The 15,829-nt window shown below is 36.4% G+C and overlaps 1 protein-coding gene across 11 annotated transcripts in view; it reads right to left on the reverse strand.

The window, feature by feature from the left end:
• LOC311629024 (putative RNA-binding protein Luc7-like 2) overlaps positions 1–15,829 on the reverse strand; it is a 63,237-nt gene that overhangs the window by 37,045 nt on the left and 10,363 nt on the right. For 4 of the 11 annotated variants that reach the window (XM_084896784.1, XM_084896781.1, XM_084896785.1 and 1 more), the window contains one exon: positions 8,445–8,539. In XM_084896784.1, the coding sequence (XP_084752910.1) occupies positions 8,445–8,539 (95 nt within the window). Of the gene's footprint in view, positions 1–1,990; positions 2,154–8,444; positions 8,540–10,154; positions 10,226–12,885; positions 12,963–15,829 lie in introns of all 11 variants that reach the window. The other 7 variants (XM_084896780.1, XM_084896777.1, XM_084896782.1 and 4 more) reach the window with 4 other exon arrangements.

Raw genomic sequence — 15,829 nt, forward strand, 5'->3', positions numbered from 1 at the left:
CCCGACTCCTCTCCCTCGCTCCCTCACTCCATCTCTCCTTCCCTTCCTCCCTCCCTCTCTCCCCTCCATCCTTCTCCCTTCCTCTCTGAAAATAAAATTTTTAAAAAGGAAGAAAAACACACAAATGCTAGCAAGAATGTTCAGAATGATAGAAAAAAAAGGTTATTTCTCAAGAGCATATGTCCCCCAGGCTGAACAGCTCAGGGCATTAATGTACCAATTTGCCAACAATGCTCCAAACTATATTCAAAACGTGGCTTTTCAGGTTGAACAGTAGTTTTAATTATTCACCACTGGGAAGCTTTTAATATCCTCTGATTTTCTTGGTACCAAATGTGATTTTTTAAAACATATGTTTTTTTTTTTACTGACTTCAGAGAGGAAGTGAAAGGGAGAGATAACCACATGACCTCTCTCATTGATGGATAATAAAGAACATTATAAAATGATGAACCAAAAGATAAAGAGACAGTAAAGCAACAAGCAGACTGTCAAATTACAGCGGGGAGGGTAGGGAGATCTGGGCGAGATAAGAGATCAACCGTAGGACTTGTGTACATGTACAACCAATGGACGCAAAACTCTGGGAAGGGAGGGTATATATTGGGGTGGGGGCAATGGTAAGATATGTACACAGATAATAATTTAATAAAAAAAAAAAAAGGAAAAAATAAAGGGAGAGAGAGAAACATCAGTGATGAGAGAATCATTGATCAGTTGCTTCCTGTATGCCCCCTACTGGGACAGAGCCCACAACCGTAGCACTGGAATTGAACCTGGAACCCTTTGGTCCACAGTCCAATGCTCTACCCACTGAACCAAACCGGCTAGGGTCCAGATGTAATTTTAGTTTATGCCATCTCTAAAAATGCTTGTTAAAGAAATACATATTTTTGTAATAGACTGAGAATAATAAAATAAAAATAATAAAATTGCTTAATATAAGGACATAATACACTTCAAAAGCCAAATCTTATAAATAAAACCTGTTAACTGGCATTTTCAAATTGGGAAACTCTAAAAATTGACTGACATAAATATAAAAACAAACATGTTAGTTATCTGGGCCAATGCTAAAAATATGTTTAAAAATATCAAAGTAGCCCTGGTCAGTGTGGCTCAGCTGGTGGAGTTTTATCCCGTAAACCAAAAGGTCCTGGGTTTGGTTTCCAGTTAGGGTACATACCTATGTTGCATGTACCAAAGGCAACCTGTCAATGTTTCCCTTGCACAATGATGTTTCTTTCTTTCTCTCCCTCTCTCTCTCTCTCTCAAATCCATAAACATTCCTTAGGTGAGGAGAAAGGAAGGAAAGAAGGGAGGGAGGGGGAAAGAAAGAAACCAAAGTAGCCCAAAACAATCTATTTCTGAGGAAGAGATAGTTTAAAACAGTGGTCGCCAACCTCTCGGACCACCAGTGGTCTGTAGACCACCGGTTGGTGATCGCTGGTTTAAAACATCTACAGCCGAAACCGGTTTGGCTCAATGGATAGAGCGTCGGCTTGGGGACTGAAGGGTTCCGGGTTCGATTCTGGTCAAGGGCATGTACCTTGGTTGCGGGCACATCCCCAGTGGGGGGTGTGCAAGAGGCAGCTGAGTGATGAATCTCTCTCATCAATGTTTCTAACTCTCTATCTCTCTCCATTCCTCTCTGTACAAAATCAATAAAATATATTTTAAAACAACCAAAAAAACTATCTACAGACTAATTTTTTACATCTGCTTATGAAACTACTGGTGTCATATTTTGATAAGCAACTCAATAAAACAAAGATACTCTCCAACTAACTCCTTATCTGTTAAAAGGTAACACATTTCCCACCAATAATTTATAAATTATTGAAACTCAGTTATTTTTTTAAACAGATTTATTGAGCATTCTACTTTTGGGTGGATCAATTATTCATTCAACACAATGGAGGGACACTTCTAGATGCTGGGGATATAGCACTGAACAAAACAATGTCCCTGTCCTTATAATGAAACTTACATTCTAGTGGCTGGTTGAGAAAATTTTGTGCAGGTTTACTTCTTATCACTTATTCTGCTTCTCCATACTTTCATGGCTCTTTTACATATGTACTATGAAAGAGACTTCAGTAGTTTTAAAGTTCAGGTTTGTATGCACCCAAGTAACTGATTTTAGACCAGGCCTTCAAAGAAAGAGTTAGAGAAGCAATAAAGGAGTTTCAATTAGTAAAAATTGCACTTTCAGATAAAACCCACAACCTACTGGGGCACCATAAAATCAACTTATAGTCGGAATTTTTTGACAATTACCTCCCATCCAATCACTTCAAAATGCCTGATAAAATTTTATCCCTGTCCTAGACTATTTCTCAATATCAGTTCTCTAAATTTAAATTCTATAAAATTTCATAGAAATTTTCTGTATTTAAAATGTGCAAAATCCTGCCGAAACTGGTTTGGTTCAGTGGTAGAGCGTCGATCTGCGGACCGAAAGGTCCCAGGTCTGATTCCGGTCAGGGGCATATATATTGGTTGTGGGCACATCCCCGGTGGGGGGTGTGCAAGAGGCAGCTGGTCGAAGTTTCTCTCTCATCGACGTTTCTAGCTCTCTCTCTCTCTCTCTCTCCCTTCCTCTCTGTAAAAAAAAAAAAAAAAAAAAAAAAAGCAATAAAATATATATTTTTTTAAATTATCTTAAAATGTGCAAAATCCTAATTGAAATAGAAAAGATTGGCCTATCCCTATGTCCATGTAAAGCCTCCAAAGACATTTCAGAAACATCTAAAAGTCACTGCCCTAAGTTATCAAAAAAAGGAGCAACAAAAAACTTTTAAAAAAGTACTTAGATCCCGGCTAGCATGGCTCAGTTGAGGGTCGACCCATACACCAAGAGATCACAGGTTCCATTTCCGGTCAAGGGCACATGAGCGAGTTGTGAGCTTGATCCCCAGAGTGGGGCATGCAGGAGGCAGCTGGTCAGTGATTCTCATCATTGATGTTTCCTCTCTCTCTCTCTCCCTCTCCCTTCCTCTCTGAAATCAATAAAAATATTTTTAAAGATATTTAGATTTAAATTACTCCAAGATTCCTATGTGGCAAAACATAATGTGATTCTTTAATTATGACATATCTGACTAGCATAATTTCTCTGAGCCTTAAATTTTTTCCCATCTATGAAATCACGACCTTATGCAAGAAGACATGATGACCTGTCAATGCTAAAATTATACTATATTGAAGGCTATAATAAAATTAGTAGTGGCCATTTCTGAACTTAGGACGGGCACACTTGTGAGAGTATACATTTCCACCTCTGCAGATCTTAATTTCAAGCTTTTGTTATTGTCTCTGCTCTAGATTTAATGCCTTCTATAAATTATTAGTATCACATACCTTTCCCCCATATCACTAAGAACCAGATCAAAAGGTCCTTTTTTTTTTTTTTTTAACGATCTTTAATATACTTATCTTTCCTCAGGGAGGCTATGTAACAGAAATAATGTATTGGGGGCGAGGAGGACAACTCTGCTTAGGTTTTTTTGTTTTGCCTACAACTGAAAGGGAATGAATAGAACAAGGAGAAACCAAGTGTGCAAGGGGAGAAAGAAAGAACTAAAACAAGAAAATAATCTATCTAGATAAATAGGGAAACAACACAAGGCTTTGAAAAACAGTAAATTACTAAGATATAAGATATTCATGCTTCTTCTAAAAATCATAATCCAAAGATATTTATATACACACAACTGTTTTGATTATTTGCTCTACATTTTCCTCCTCTGAATAATTTATTAGCTAAAAAATCAGTTATAACAGAGTACCAGATTAATAAGAGATAAAGTGTTATAGGGGCATTTTCATCAAAATGAATTCCAAAAATATTCCATACTAATTGTCAGTTGAGTACATTTTTAGAAATCATATTCTCCATCTTCAAGTGGTTGATGTAAACTTCAACCACTTACAATGAATAAAGCCAGATAATACATTTCTATGTATTCTCCTGTTAAATAATACAGAATATTGGTGAATCATATTCTGCTGGAAGTGAGTTCTGAGGAATACGGTTATGAAAACTAAAGAGCAAACTTCAGTTATATGGCAAAGAGAAAGCATTATAAAAATCAATAGTTACAATTCAGTTCTTTTCATCCTACAATACTTAAAAACAAACACCAAAACACACAGACATCTTCCATATAAAGAGGTATGAACTGTGCCAGAAAAGCATTTGTTCTACAGAGACTGGCTGTTAAAGAAGTCACAGCTCTGTAATTGCAAACCATTTCTACATAGGATGAACTGTTATAAATGTGCCCTTTTGGTAATAAGGGTCATGAGAAAGTCACACTATGGATGGTTTTAAGTTCTCAAGGACACTACACTAGGACAATCCTAGAATTTCATAAAGTCCTATAAACCAGTACTTAAAAATGTTTAAATTCTGAGAGGTTCACAACTATAAAAGCCCGTCCTTCCATATAACAATGCCTTCTCTATTACACTGACAAAAGGAAGATATTTTTTTGTCCAGAGTTTTCCTGGCAACTGCCTTTCGAAAGGCTTTCCTTAGTAACTGTTTTTCATGTAATCCAAGATGTCAATTTTAAGCCTCATCATTAAATTCTGTACTGAGAAAAATATGTTACCAATTAATATAATATTTTTCTACCAACTTTGAGGTGCATTTTTCAGAGATGTTAAAATTTGAAAAAATGTGTATCTTATAAATCCAATAGCAATAATTTTAAAAGGAAAATTTGTATTTAACATACTCCCTACGAGATAGAAAACATGTTGAATAAGACTATACCTCAGAAATTTTGGGTTTGGTCCCAGTTTTATTTTAAAACAACAGAACATAATTATTTTTATTTATTTATTTATTTTTTTAAATATATTTTATTGATTTTTTACAGAGAGAAAGGGAGAGAGCTAGAGAGCTAGAAACGTCAATGAGAGAGAAACACTGACCAGCTGCCTCCTGCACACCCCCTGCCTCCTGCACACCCCCAGGCACATTGGGGATGTGCCTGCAACCAATGTACATGCTCTTGACCTCTAGTTTTAACACAGTATAGTTTTAATATAATAGTTTTTTCTAATGGAAAGAGGCGCTTTCAATATTGTATGCTTTGATATAGAGCCTGGGACCCTTCAGTCCGCAGACCAACGCTCTACCACTGAGCCAAACCGGTTTCGGCAGAACATAATTATTTTTAATAAGTTACCATCTTATCAAGGCTAACTATAGATTCCATACCTCACAGAATTGATTCAAGAAATAAATGAGTTCAATTACATTATGTGTACCTAAAATGTAAAGTATAACTGTGCTGTCACATTTTTATTAATGCCATATTTGAAAAATATAATATGCCAGAGTCTTGCTATGGTTGGACTTTATTAAAAACGAAGAAAAACAACACGTAAATTCTGCTACTTTGTTAATTTTGTTCTCAAAATTTAGTTGAAGTGATAATTTAGTCAGTAAATAAAATTATTTTAACTGTTAACAGTACAGGTGGAGAATCAAAGTACACTGCAGATAATTACAGATTTCTTTTATAGCACAGTAGAAAATACTTTAATTATGAAAATTCTGAGGAGTATATATGAGGGCTAATTATCTGTTATAGTACCAACTCAAGTGGCTCAGAAACTGATTTCCTTCCTTGTATTATACTTTTTAAAAAAATTAGTATTATACGCATATTTTTAAATGTAGGCTCCTTTTTTCATCTGTACTAATAAAAGGGTAATATGCTAATTAGACCGGACATCCTTCCGAACAAAGCCACAGCAGCTGCACTAGAAGTCCCGCCTCTGCGTGTGAGCTGCACAGGAAACACCTTTTCTGACCACTCATTGTCTAAACTCGTCGTTCACACTCGCAGTGCTCTTGGTAACTTGGGTAATAAGAATCCAAGAAGGTGCCGGGACCAGTTTGGCTCAATGGATAGAGCGTCGGCTTAGGAACTGAAGGGTCCCGGGTTCGATTCCGGTCAAGGGCATGTGCCTTGGTTGCGGGCATATCGCCGGTAGGGGGTGTGCAGGAGGCAGCTGATCAATGACTCTCTCTCATCAATGTTTCTAACTTTCTATCTCTCTCCCTTCCTCTCTGTATAAAATCAATAAAATATATTAAAAAAAAAAAAAAAAAGAATCCAAGAAGGTGATCTAGGGTTTTTCCACCTCTCTTCTGGAGGAAAAAATGAGGTCAGCTGCTGGAGGGACTAAAAAATGTCGTATCCTGCCCTAGCTAGTTTGGCTCAGTGGATAGAGCCTCCGCCTCCAGACCACAGGGTTCTGGTTCGATTCTGGTCAAGGGCACATACCCTGGCCCAGGTCAGGGTTCATGCAGGAGGCAACCAATTGATGTGTCCCTCTCATATTGATGTTTCTCTCTGTCTTTCCCTCTCTCTTCCATGCTCTCTAAAAATCAATGAAGAAATATCCTCATGTGAGGATAAAAAAGAAAGGTCATATCCTATAAAAGAGACATCTTAAAAATGCCAAAAGGAAACTCATTTTTTCAGTGAAGGGGCTGGAGTCCATGTTGATGAAAACACCTTGGCAGCTGCAAGGACTGAAGGCCAGAAGCCTCGGGGGCCGGCAGTGGCAGCAGCAGCCAGGTGATGGGGGGCGGCACCTTCCCAGTCATCTCCTGCAGAGGGAGGCCAGACTGCAGTTTACACCTGCTCCCTGTGGGGAGCAAGCCTAAACCATCAGTAGGACATCCCCTGAGGGCTCCCAGACGGTGAGAGGGGACAGGCTGGGCTGAGGGAACCCCTCCAGTGCATGAATTTTCATGCACTGGACCTCTAGTTTTAACATAGTATAGTTTCAATAGTTTTTTCTCATGGAAAAAGAGGTGCTTTCAATATTGTATGCTTTGATATCTGTTTGGAGCATTTAAATCTTCCTATCACAAAGAAAAAACTCATTTTGGATATCTTTAAGGGAACTCATCACTTCTAAAAATCAGTCAAGAGTCTTTCCTTCATTTCAGTCATTTCTGGCAAATGAGAAATAAAGTCAACTAAATGTTCAGCCCTTACTAGTCCTCCTCCACCATCATCAGATGCAGCCTAATAAAGGAAGCCCTTGCAATAAGTAATCATTTCAAACAAATCCAAACCAAAGGGAATAAAACCTTTTGTTCCATTAAATAGGTCCATCATCATGTGGAGTATCTTCCAAATTAAAATGATGATACTCTAAGACACATGTGTCAAACAAAAGGCCCGCGGGCCAAATCCAGCCCGCCAGGCCTTGCAATGTGGCCCGCACCGTGCTGTCAGTTTATGACATTGTCAGTTTATGACTGTTCAGTAAACCATTCGGCCCGCGATTTAGGCTGGATTTTAGATTTTGGCCCCTTCTCTGATTGAGTTCGACACCCCTACTCTAAGACATAGATTCTATGTCTAATGATGAACATTAGACATAGAATCTAAATTGAGCTTTATAGTGAGTCAGCAATATAATTAAGTGACAATTAAGCTGTGTGAATTTAAGTATTTACTAAAATATTTCCCCCACAATTATATCCATAATATAAATGCACACAAATTTTAACCAAAATACAATGTTTTGTATAAAAGTGTACTCTGCTCAAAAGAACTATTTTTTAAATCATTTATATTATTTCTGAACTAAAAGTACAATTGCTATTGAGTTACTGTGTCTGTATTCCAAACAAGAAATGATTTTTTATTTTTTAATATATTTCAATTAATTTCAGAGATGGGAGGGAGAGGGAGAAATATCAATGAAGAAACAGAATATTGATAAGCTGCCTCCTGCACACCCTTTTAGTGGGAAATGGAGCCTGAAACACGGGCATGTGCTCTGACTGGAAATCAAATCGTGATCTCCTGATTCATAAGTCAATATTCAACCACTGAGCAACACCAGCTGGGCAAAAATGTTTTTTGAAAAACTGCTGAGGAAAAAATTATAAATCAAAGCATAGTAATTAATTTTTGTGAGGAATCCCATTATTGCAGATTAAATCATCAACCTAAATAAATAAAATATACAGATTCTTCACCTAACAGCAGTGGTTTTGTTTTTAAAAAATCACTGCATAGCCCTCGTTGGTTTATCTCAGTAGACAGAGGGTCTTGCCTGCAGACCAAAGGGCCCCAATATTCCATTCTGGTCAAGGGCACGTATCTTGGTTGCAGGCTCCTCCCTGGCCCGGGCCCTGGTCAGGGCTCGTGCAGAAGGCAACCAACCAATGTGTTTCTTTCACATCGATATTTCTGTCTTTTCCTCTCTCTTCAACTCTCCCTAAAAATCAATGAAAAAATATCCTCAAGAATTAAGAAAACAAAAAAGATTTTTAAAAATTCATTGCATACTAATTTGACTAGGAATTAACTTTATCTAGAAAAAAAAAGGAAAAATAAGATTAATAGTTCATTTTTATAGTATAAAGTTATCAAATAGATTGAATAAATACGTACAGTCCCAGAGAGGACATCATGGGGGCAACAGTTGAGCAGGTGACTCTTGCATACTCTGTCATCACTGAATTTGATTCGTTGACGAGTAGTATCTCCTGTAATATAGGAAAGTTAATAACATTCAAGGTTAGACAATAGGAAAATGTTTATTTTCTGAAAGCCCGATTATTGCTAGCTTTTAATGTGTGGCTACACACACACACACACACACATTTATAAATCAGTTCAAGAGAGATTAGTTCTTAATATCTTATGGGAAAAAAAACACGATTTTTAGGCAACATGCAGTTGCAGTACGTGTACTGCATATATAATTTAAATGTTCAAAGTGGGAAAGCAATGCATTCTGTTAAAGTAATTCAGAAAAGCATAGAATTTAGAGCAGGAATGGACCTTAAGGATTATTGAGTCCAACTCCTACACATTGCAGATGAGGAAACTGTGGCCTGGAGAGGTTAAGCGACTTGCAGTAGACCCACTAGGACAGTTCTATCAGTATAGAACGTTCCCTACTTGACACTAAGCATTGATTTCTTTTGTAATTATTTAATTAACTGAAAAACATAAAAAGTAATCTTGCAAATATTGCATACACACTGCGAATCCCCACTGAACCCCAGACGCCATTTCTTCCACTATTTTGTTCCAGCTGAAGTGTCTCCCTTTTGCTGCTGGGAGGAGTTAGAGAGGGTAGAATAACGTGTTTAAGAGCGTACAAACCTGGAAGAAGGACTTACACACCAGTCAAACAAAGGCACATTGCCTAAATGAAAAGTTAACTGTAATGCCTCCAAAGGCCCCACACTCCCAAGTTTTATGTAGCCTGTGCTATATATAGCCTAACATTTAAATTAATTTGTCTTCATATAGCACAATACACCTCCTAAGTTATAGAAGCATCCAACCTGCTACTGATGCCTATCCACTAAAAAATTTACAAATTCTAAGGAACAATAGGTAACTAACTCTAATAACAAAATATAGGTGGCATTTATAATTTCTTTGCTTACAACCTCTTTGGAAAAAGAAAAAAACTCTTAATGACAATTCCTTTATGTAGAGTGATAGCCCTAAAAAAAAAAAAAAAAAAAAAAAAAAAAAAAAAAGTGTTTTATTTTACCCTTCAATTGATGAATGAAAATCTGGTGAATGAAAACCTACTGGTGAATTACTGAAGCAGAGAACTGTTGGTACCAAATAGATTGTAAACACTGCTGTACTTCACATGATGCCTGAGGCACTCCAAAAACTTTCACCTAGGAAGTGATTCAATTATTTGAATTTGTTTTTCACATGTGAATTACAAAAATTGTTAAAACTTTACCCCTTTTATGTGGTCTTATTTTGAAGAGTCAACTAACTAAAGACAACTAAATACTGTCATTTTTAGGTGGGGTAAGATTTTGTTCAAATTGTTTTTACGTGGTTAAAAATACTTCATTGTAAGTCTGTTTTGTAAGCAGGGAATATTTTTAAGAAGAGTAACTTATAGCTAAAATGATAGCTTCAGAGCAGTTCAACAATAGGTTTTCTAGAGGCTAGTTTCTAGTTAAAGTAGGTTATTTCTGACATCACAATTTGGAATAATTCATTTATTGTTCACGCCTGCTACTATAATAAAGGTAATTTTACTGATCCTTTTTTCCTTTTAAACACAACTGCTTTTGTTCCACATTCATTAACACATCTGAAAAGTTAGCAATAACTCACGGCTCGGCGAATGCGGGGCCTTTCTGACACTCCCTTGCAGATTGAAGTAGTCAGGCAAAGATACATTGAACCTTTACAAATAAAACAAGGGGCCAGATTGTTCAGTTTGTATAGAATAGACTGCCAGCAATTTCAATACAGCATCTAGATGTACATGTTGATTGTAAAGATTCTTGTATATGAAAACAAAAGTGAACAAAATCAGGGTGTTTTTATTTTTTAAATATTGGCTTAACAAGTGTGTAATTTAAGAGAAGACTATAACCAACCGTTGGTAAAAGTCCAAGGCTGGAGCTCTTGAAAGTGGTCCTTGGGCCAACAGGTGTTTTAAAAAATGTTTTTAAAAAGATCTATTTCATTCAGACTTTAGTGAGGGCCTTGCGCTCTTGTTAGAACGATACTATGATAAGCTCACAACAGAATGGTAATGCTTATTACAAGCTTTTTGCTTTTTGGCATGTTAACTTTTTATTTTAAATCTGCACCCAAATTATGCTAAGAAATTTAAGGATGATACTTTAGCAGAGAGAGAGAGAGAGAAAAAAAAAAAATGTTCATAGCTATAAGTCCCCTTGCTACAAGTTTCTAAGCTTTTCAGTAATGCAATAGCAGTGTTGTTTCAGTGCTATCCAACTAATGGCTAAAAGATTATAAGCCAGGCCTTAGAATAAAATCAAGATTCAATAAGTTTTACCAATCGAACATTTCATCAAGTAGAGTGAATGATTTTGCTTCAGAAATCACATTAAATCTAATACTAAGACCTGTGCCCTGAAGACACAGCTGTCAGGTAAAATATGAACAATTACAAGTATCACGTTAGCAAACATCCCTGATAAGCTTGGAAAGAAATCTGTTTCTGTAAACATCAAAAAGCATTTAAAATACCTTCTCATTGCATTTAAGTGATTGCTCTTTATACATTTGATAACTGAAATAAACACAATATGCTATCAAAAATCAGCCTATACTTTATAGAAACTTAAAAAAAAAAAATTCCTATTAATTTGAGATAAAGAAATATCCTGAGAGGGACTAGCAGCTGGGTATCTGTTTATTGGTATTTTTAAAGTTTTACTTAAGAGACTTAAAACTTTTTAAAATAATTTGGCTATATTAACATATCCATGAAGTATTTAATAAATTTGGGCATAAGCCATAAAAAATATAATTTGGGTAAACCAAGGAAAAAAAAATTAATATTAAAATACCAGTAATTTTAGTTTCTATCAAGATATCTGGCCCAAACCATATTTTTCAAAACTAGGTAAAACAGTGCCCATTAGGGGGAGGGGGGGGGGAAGGAGAGGGGGAAACTATAATCAACAGGGAATAAATAGGAATCAAATTTCCTTATAATGCAAGGAATTATTTTATGCATTCGATGTACTTTATCTTTGGATGTTCTAAGAATATATTCATATAAAAATAACCTAAATTAAGAAAAAAAATTACCCTGTTACACTATTATTGTTTTTGGAATCATAGAATCAAACCTATTAGTAAACACATCTTTTGTAGACAATGGGGTTACAAAGAGGCATAGAAGACAAGCTCTGTATCCTCAAGGGGTCCATGATTTTACTAAGAGAAATAGGACATTCAAATGAAGTATAGCAAGTAATATACAATGTAGCCTAATGCAAGTGCCAAACTGATGTTTCAAGTAGTAGTACTTAGGAATTCTAAGACTAGAATGACCACCAAGGACTGGAGAAGCTAGAAAAGGCTTCATATAAGCAGTGGCCAAATTTTGAAGGAAAGATAGGACTTAGACCAAAGGAAAAATTTTTTTTCCATTGTTCCCTTCAATCCAGACTTTGTATATAAATAATGTAAAAAAAATTTAAAGTTTAAAAATAATGGGGCAGAGATTAGGCTAAGTTATTTGTGTTAACAACAAAATGTTCTACCCATAAAAACATGGATGTCTCTCTGTTCTGTAAGTTCCACAATAATTCATTAGACTTTGTATATAACTACAAGGTCGAGTTTTTAGAATTTAAATGGAAGCAGCAAATGTTCTATTAATATTTACCACCAGCAACTCAACCCATTCATGAGTTTCATTAATTATAATGTTTATTTGGGAACACCTGAGTCACAGGTGTATAATAAAAAACTGAAATGTGGGGAGGGAGATCTGGGGGAGATAATAGATCAACTGAAGAACTTGTATACATGCATATAAGTACAACCAATGGACATAAAACTCTGGGGAGGGAGGGTATGTATGGAAGGGAGGGGGGCCAAAAAAAAATCAATAAAATATTTTTTTTAAAAAAAGATTAAAAAACTGAAATGTATATTATTGCTCTCAACGTCTCTCAGTAACACAACAGAGCCTAAGTGGTACTGAGGCAGTTTCACTCAGGGAATATGAACACTAAAAAGAAGGATGCTGCCCAAACTATACTCAAATATTGCTATTCTCCAAACCCCCTTACATTTGTTGGGAGGGAAAATTTTAAGCACACTTTAAATCTAAAAACTGCCATTTTATGGTCCTGCCTTTTTCTGAAACTGACTTAGACTTTAAACTGTAGTAATTACATTTAAAACCTTAGCCCAGATGGTATCTGATATCATTTTACAAGGTGCATGCTATTTTCCCAATACCCACCCCCAACCCTCCAGTGCTACCCACCCTCTCCCTCCCATACAAACAATAATTCAAATCAACTTTCACAGATTTAGGTGCTATTTTAAAAACATCAAAATTTTACTTTACCCATTCTCTCCGATGCTCCCTGTATTTTTTTAAGCTGTGAGTGGATGACCATGCTATGTGATCAACAACTGTGAAGGCTAAGCAAAAGTGAACTGAGTTTAGTATTATAATTTCAAAAGAACCTTAAAGTTTGTAATATTTGACATACATAATGGTATGCAGATACCTTATTTTACTGCATATTATCAGGCATTAATTGCAAGCAATTTATAAAAATAACTAATTAGTTGTACAGAATTAGCTTAAAGCTCAACTTAGGGAAACCAGAAGAGAAAAACCCAACAGCACAGCACACAAAGCAAACAAAAGCAGCCCCTCATTTGTAAATGGAGGAAACCCTCCCATGGTCTCTCACAGCTCTCCCCACGGGTACACTCGTTAGGGGCCACATATCACTGTTGGCTTGGGACAGGATAGGCACATTCGCTCTAAAATAAAATCCATACCTCTTCAGTAAAAGGAAAGCTAGAGCTAGAGAGATATATAACTAAAAGCTTAAAGCTTTTTGTTTCCCTGTGCCCTTGAGTCCTCGAATGCAGAAAAATGTTCCACCCTCTTATTACCATTTCTTACAATATAAGCTACTGATCTACAAATTGGCCATGTAAAGACTCATGGCCAATTTATAGACTAGGACAGGGCAGAAGAAGACCTCCCCTATAGTAGTAAATCATTATGTTTTCATGTGGAACCAAGGTAAAAGCAGATGACTACTGCTGCACGGTGACTATTATACTAAAAAACCAATGTTATTACTTTTACACCCTTCTCAAATTTTCTCACCAACTCTACTAACTTCTCCCACCTACTTTATTGTTCCTTTAGAATTCTGCCTAAAACTCAACTAGAGGAACTCTTTCATAATTAACCTAAAAAAAAGTACCCCATGTTCCCTTCTAAATAAACACAGTTTAATTTACTTCATATCTATACAATTTGAAGTATATAATTCACTTATAAAAGGAATCACTATGCCTTAACTTAAAAACATTGTTTTGAGCCGAGACCAGTTTGGCTCAGTGGATAGAGCGTAGTCCTGCGGACTGAAAGGTCCCAGGTTCAATTCCGGTCAAGGGCATGTGCCTTGATTGCGGGCACATCCCCGGTGGGGTGTGCAGGAGGCAGCTGGTCGATGTTTCTCTCCCACCGATGTTTCTGGCTCTCTGTCCCTCTCCCTTCCTCTCTGTGAAAAATCAATAAAATATATTTTTTAAAAAACATTGTTTTGAAAACATTTAATATAATCTGATACACATCAAACTTTTCATGAATATATTTATTACATAAGGAAAGAAAGTGTACTCAACCAAAAACGGCAGTGGGAAGAACCAGTTATGTATGGCATTCTCATTCTTCCAAATGTAATAGCAAGTCACTTCTTTCTAACACAACTTACAATCATACCGAGGAGCAGCAGCTTTTCTTTCCTCCAGAAAATGCAAAAATAAGGGTACTATACAGTTCAGAAAGGCTATCCCTCTTGTACTTTTATATATAGTCCTATAGGTTTATAATTACAAATACTAATAACACTTCCACCACAATCCTATGACAGGCCCAACATTTTAAAAATGCAATGCCCATTGCAGAAGAAATTTGCAGAAAAAGTTCATTCTTGCTAAATATGATCATAGATTCATTAAAATAATTTTTTAAACCTACCAGCCTACTTGTCTATAAAAATCCAAATAACAAAATTATAAGGAATGAGACTAGGAAACAGCCTTGGTAGTAGGAGAAAGAGCTTATAGACGATAAGAGCTAACAGAATACTAAAGTGGCTACATCCCAAGGTTCTATTCCACCCCTTGCCACAACCTTTTCTTCTCTCATTATACAGAGCATAGAGTCTTGGCCACTGGCAGGAATTAATGCCATCACATGTCTAGGAGGATACATGCTTAAGGTATCTATCTACATATTTCTCCTCTTAGATTTAGGAAATATATTAGAAAAGGGTGAGTAGCCGAAACCGGTTTGGCTCAGTGGTAGAGCGTCGGTCTGCGGACTGAAAGGTCCCAGGTTCGATTCCGGTCAAGGGCATGTACGTTGGTTGCAGGCAGATTCCCTGGTCGGGGGTGTGCAAGAAGCAGCTGGTTGATGTTTCTCTCTCATTGACGTTTCTAACTCTCTCTTCCTCTCTGTAAAAAAATCAATAAAATATATTTAAAAAAAGACAAGTTTTGCCCTCACTGGTATGGCTCAGTTGGTTGAGCGTTACCCCATGTCCCAAAAGGTCACCAGGTCTATTCTTCATCAGGGCACATGCCCAGGTTCAGTCTCCAAGAGTGGTGTCTGTGGGAGGCAAACAATCAATGTTTATTTTTCACATCAGTGTTCTCTCTCTCTCTCTCTCTCTCTCTCTCTCTCTCTCTCTCTCTCTCGCTTAGTCTCTCTCTAAAAATCAATTGAAACATTTTTTAAAAAAGGACAAGCTCTTATTGGTTGATAACTACAAAAGCTAAGTAGAGCCTTACCAAATCTAAAAACTAATGATGAAAATAAAAAGGGGAAAGAAATGAGAATTTCAAAAGACAGAAGTGACAGACAACTCAATGATGAAGTTAAAGTGAAAAACAGAATACTATGAAGGAGACTGAGCCTTACAACTACTGAAACAACATAGAAGAAATAATATGTAAAATATACAGCAAATGTGTTCCTCAATTTAAGTATTACAAATGAAGTCCCTTATGTTTCTCTACACAGTCCCCTATACCATGTAGGGGAAAATACACAAAACAACATTTTTTTCATTCTGACTTTGTACTTTTCAAACAATTCTTTAAAATCAGACAACTATAATCAGTATCACAGAATTCATCACTTAAAAATAAGCATAACTATTCATGGGTAAAATTCTACACTCCCCACTAGACTTTCAGTCCTTCTAGGATTAGAGTCCTATGTCACTACTTTACTGCAGAGTCAAGACAACAGAAAC

The sequence above is a fragment of the Pipistrellus hanaki genome (assembly GCF_964339955.1).
Source record: "Pipistrellus hanaki genome assembly, chromosome: 10".
Taxonomy (NCBI): Eukaryota; Metazoa; Chordata; class Mammalia; order Chiroptera; family Vespertilionidae; genus Pipistrellus; species Pipistrellus hanaki.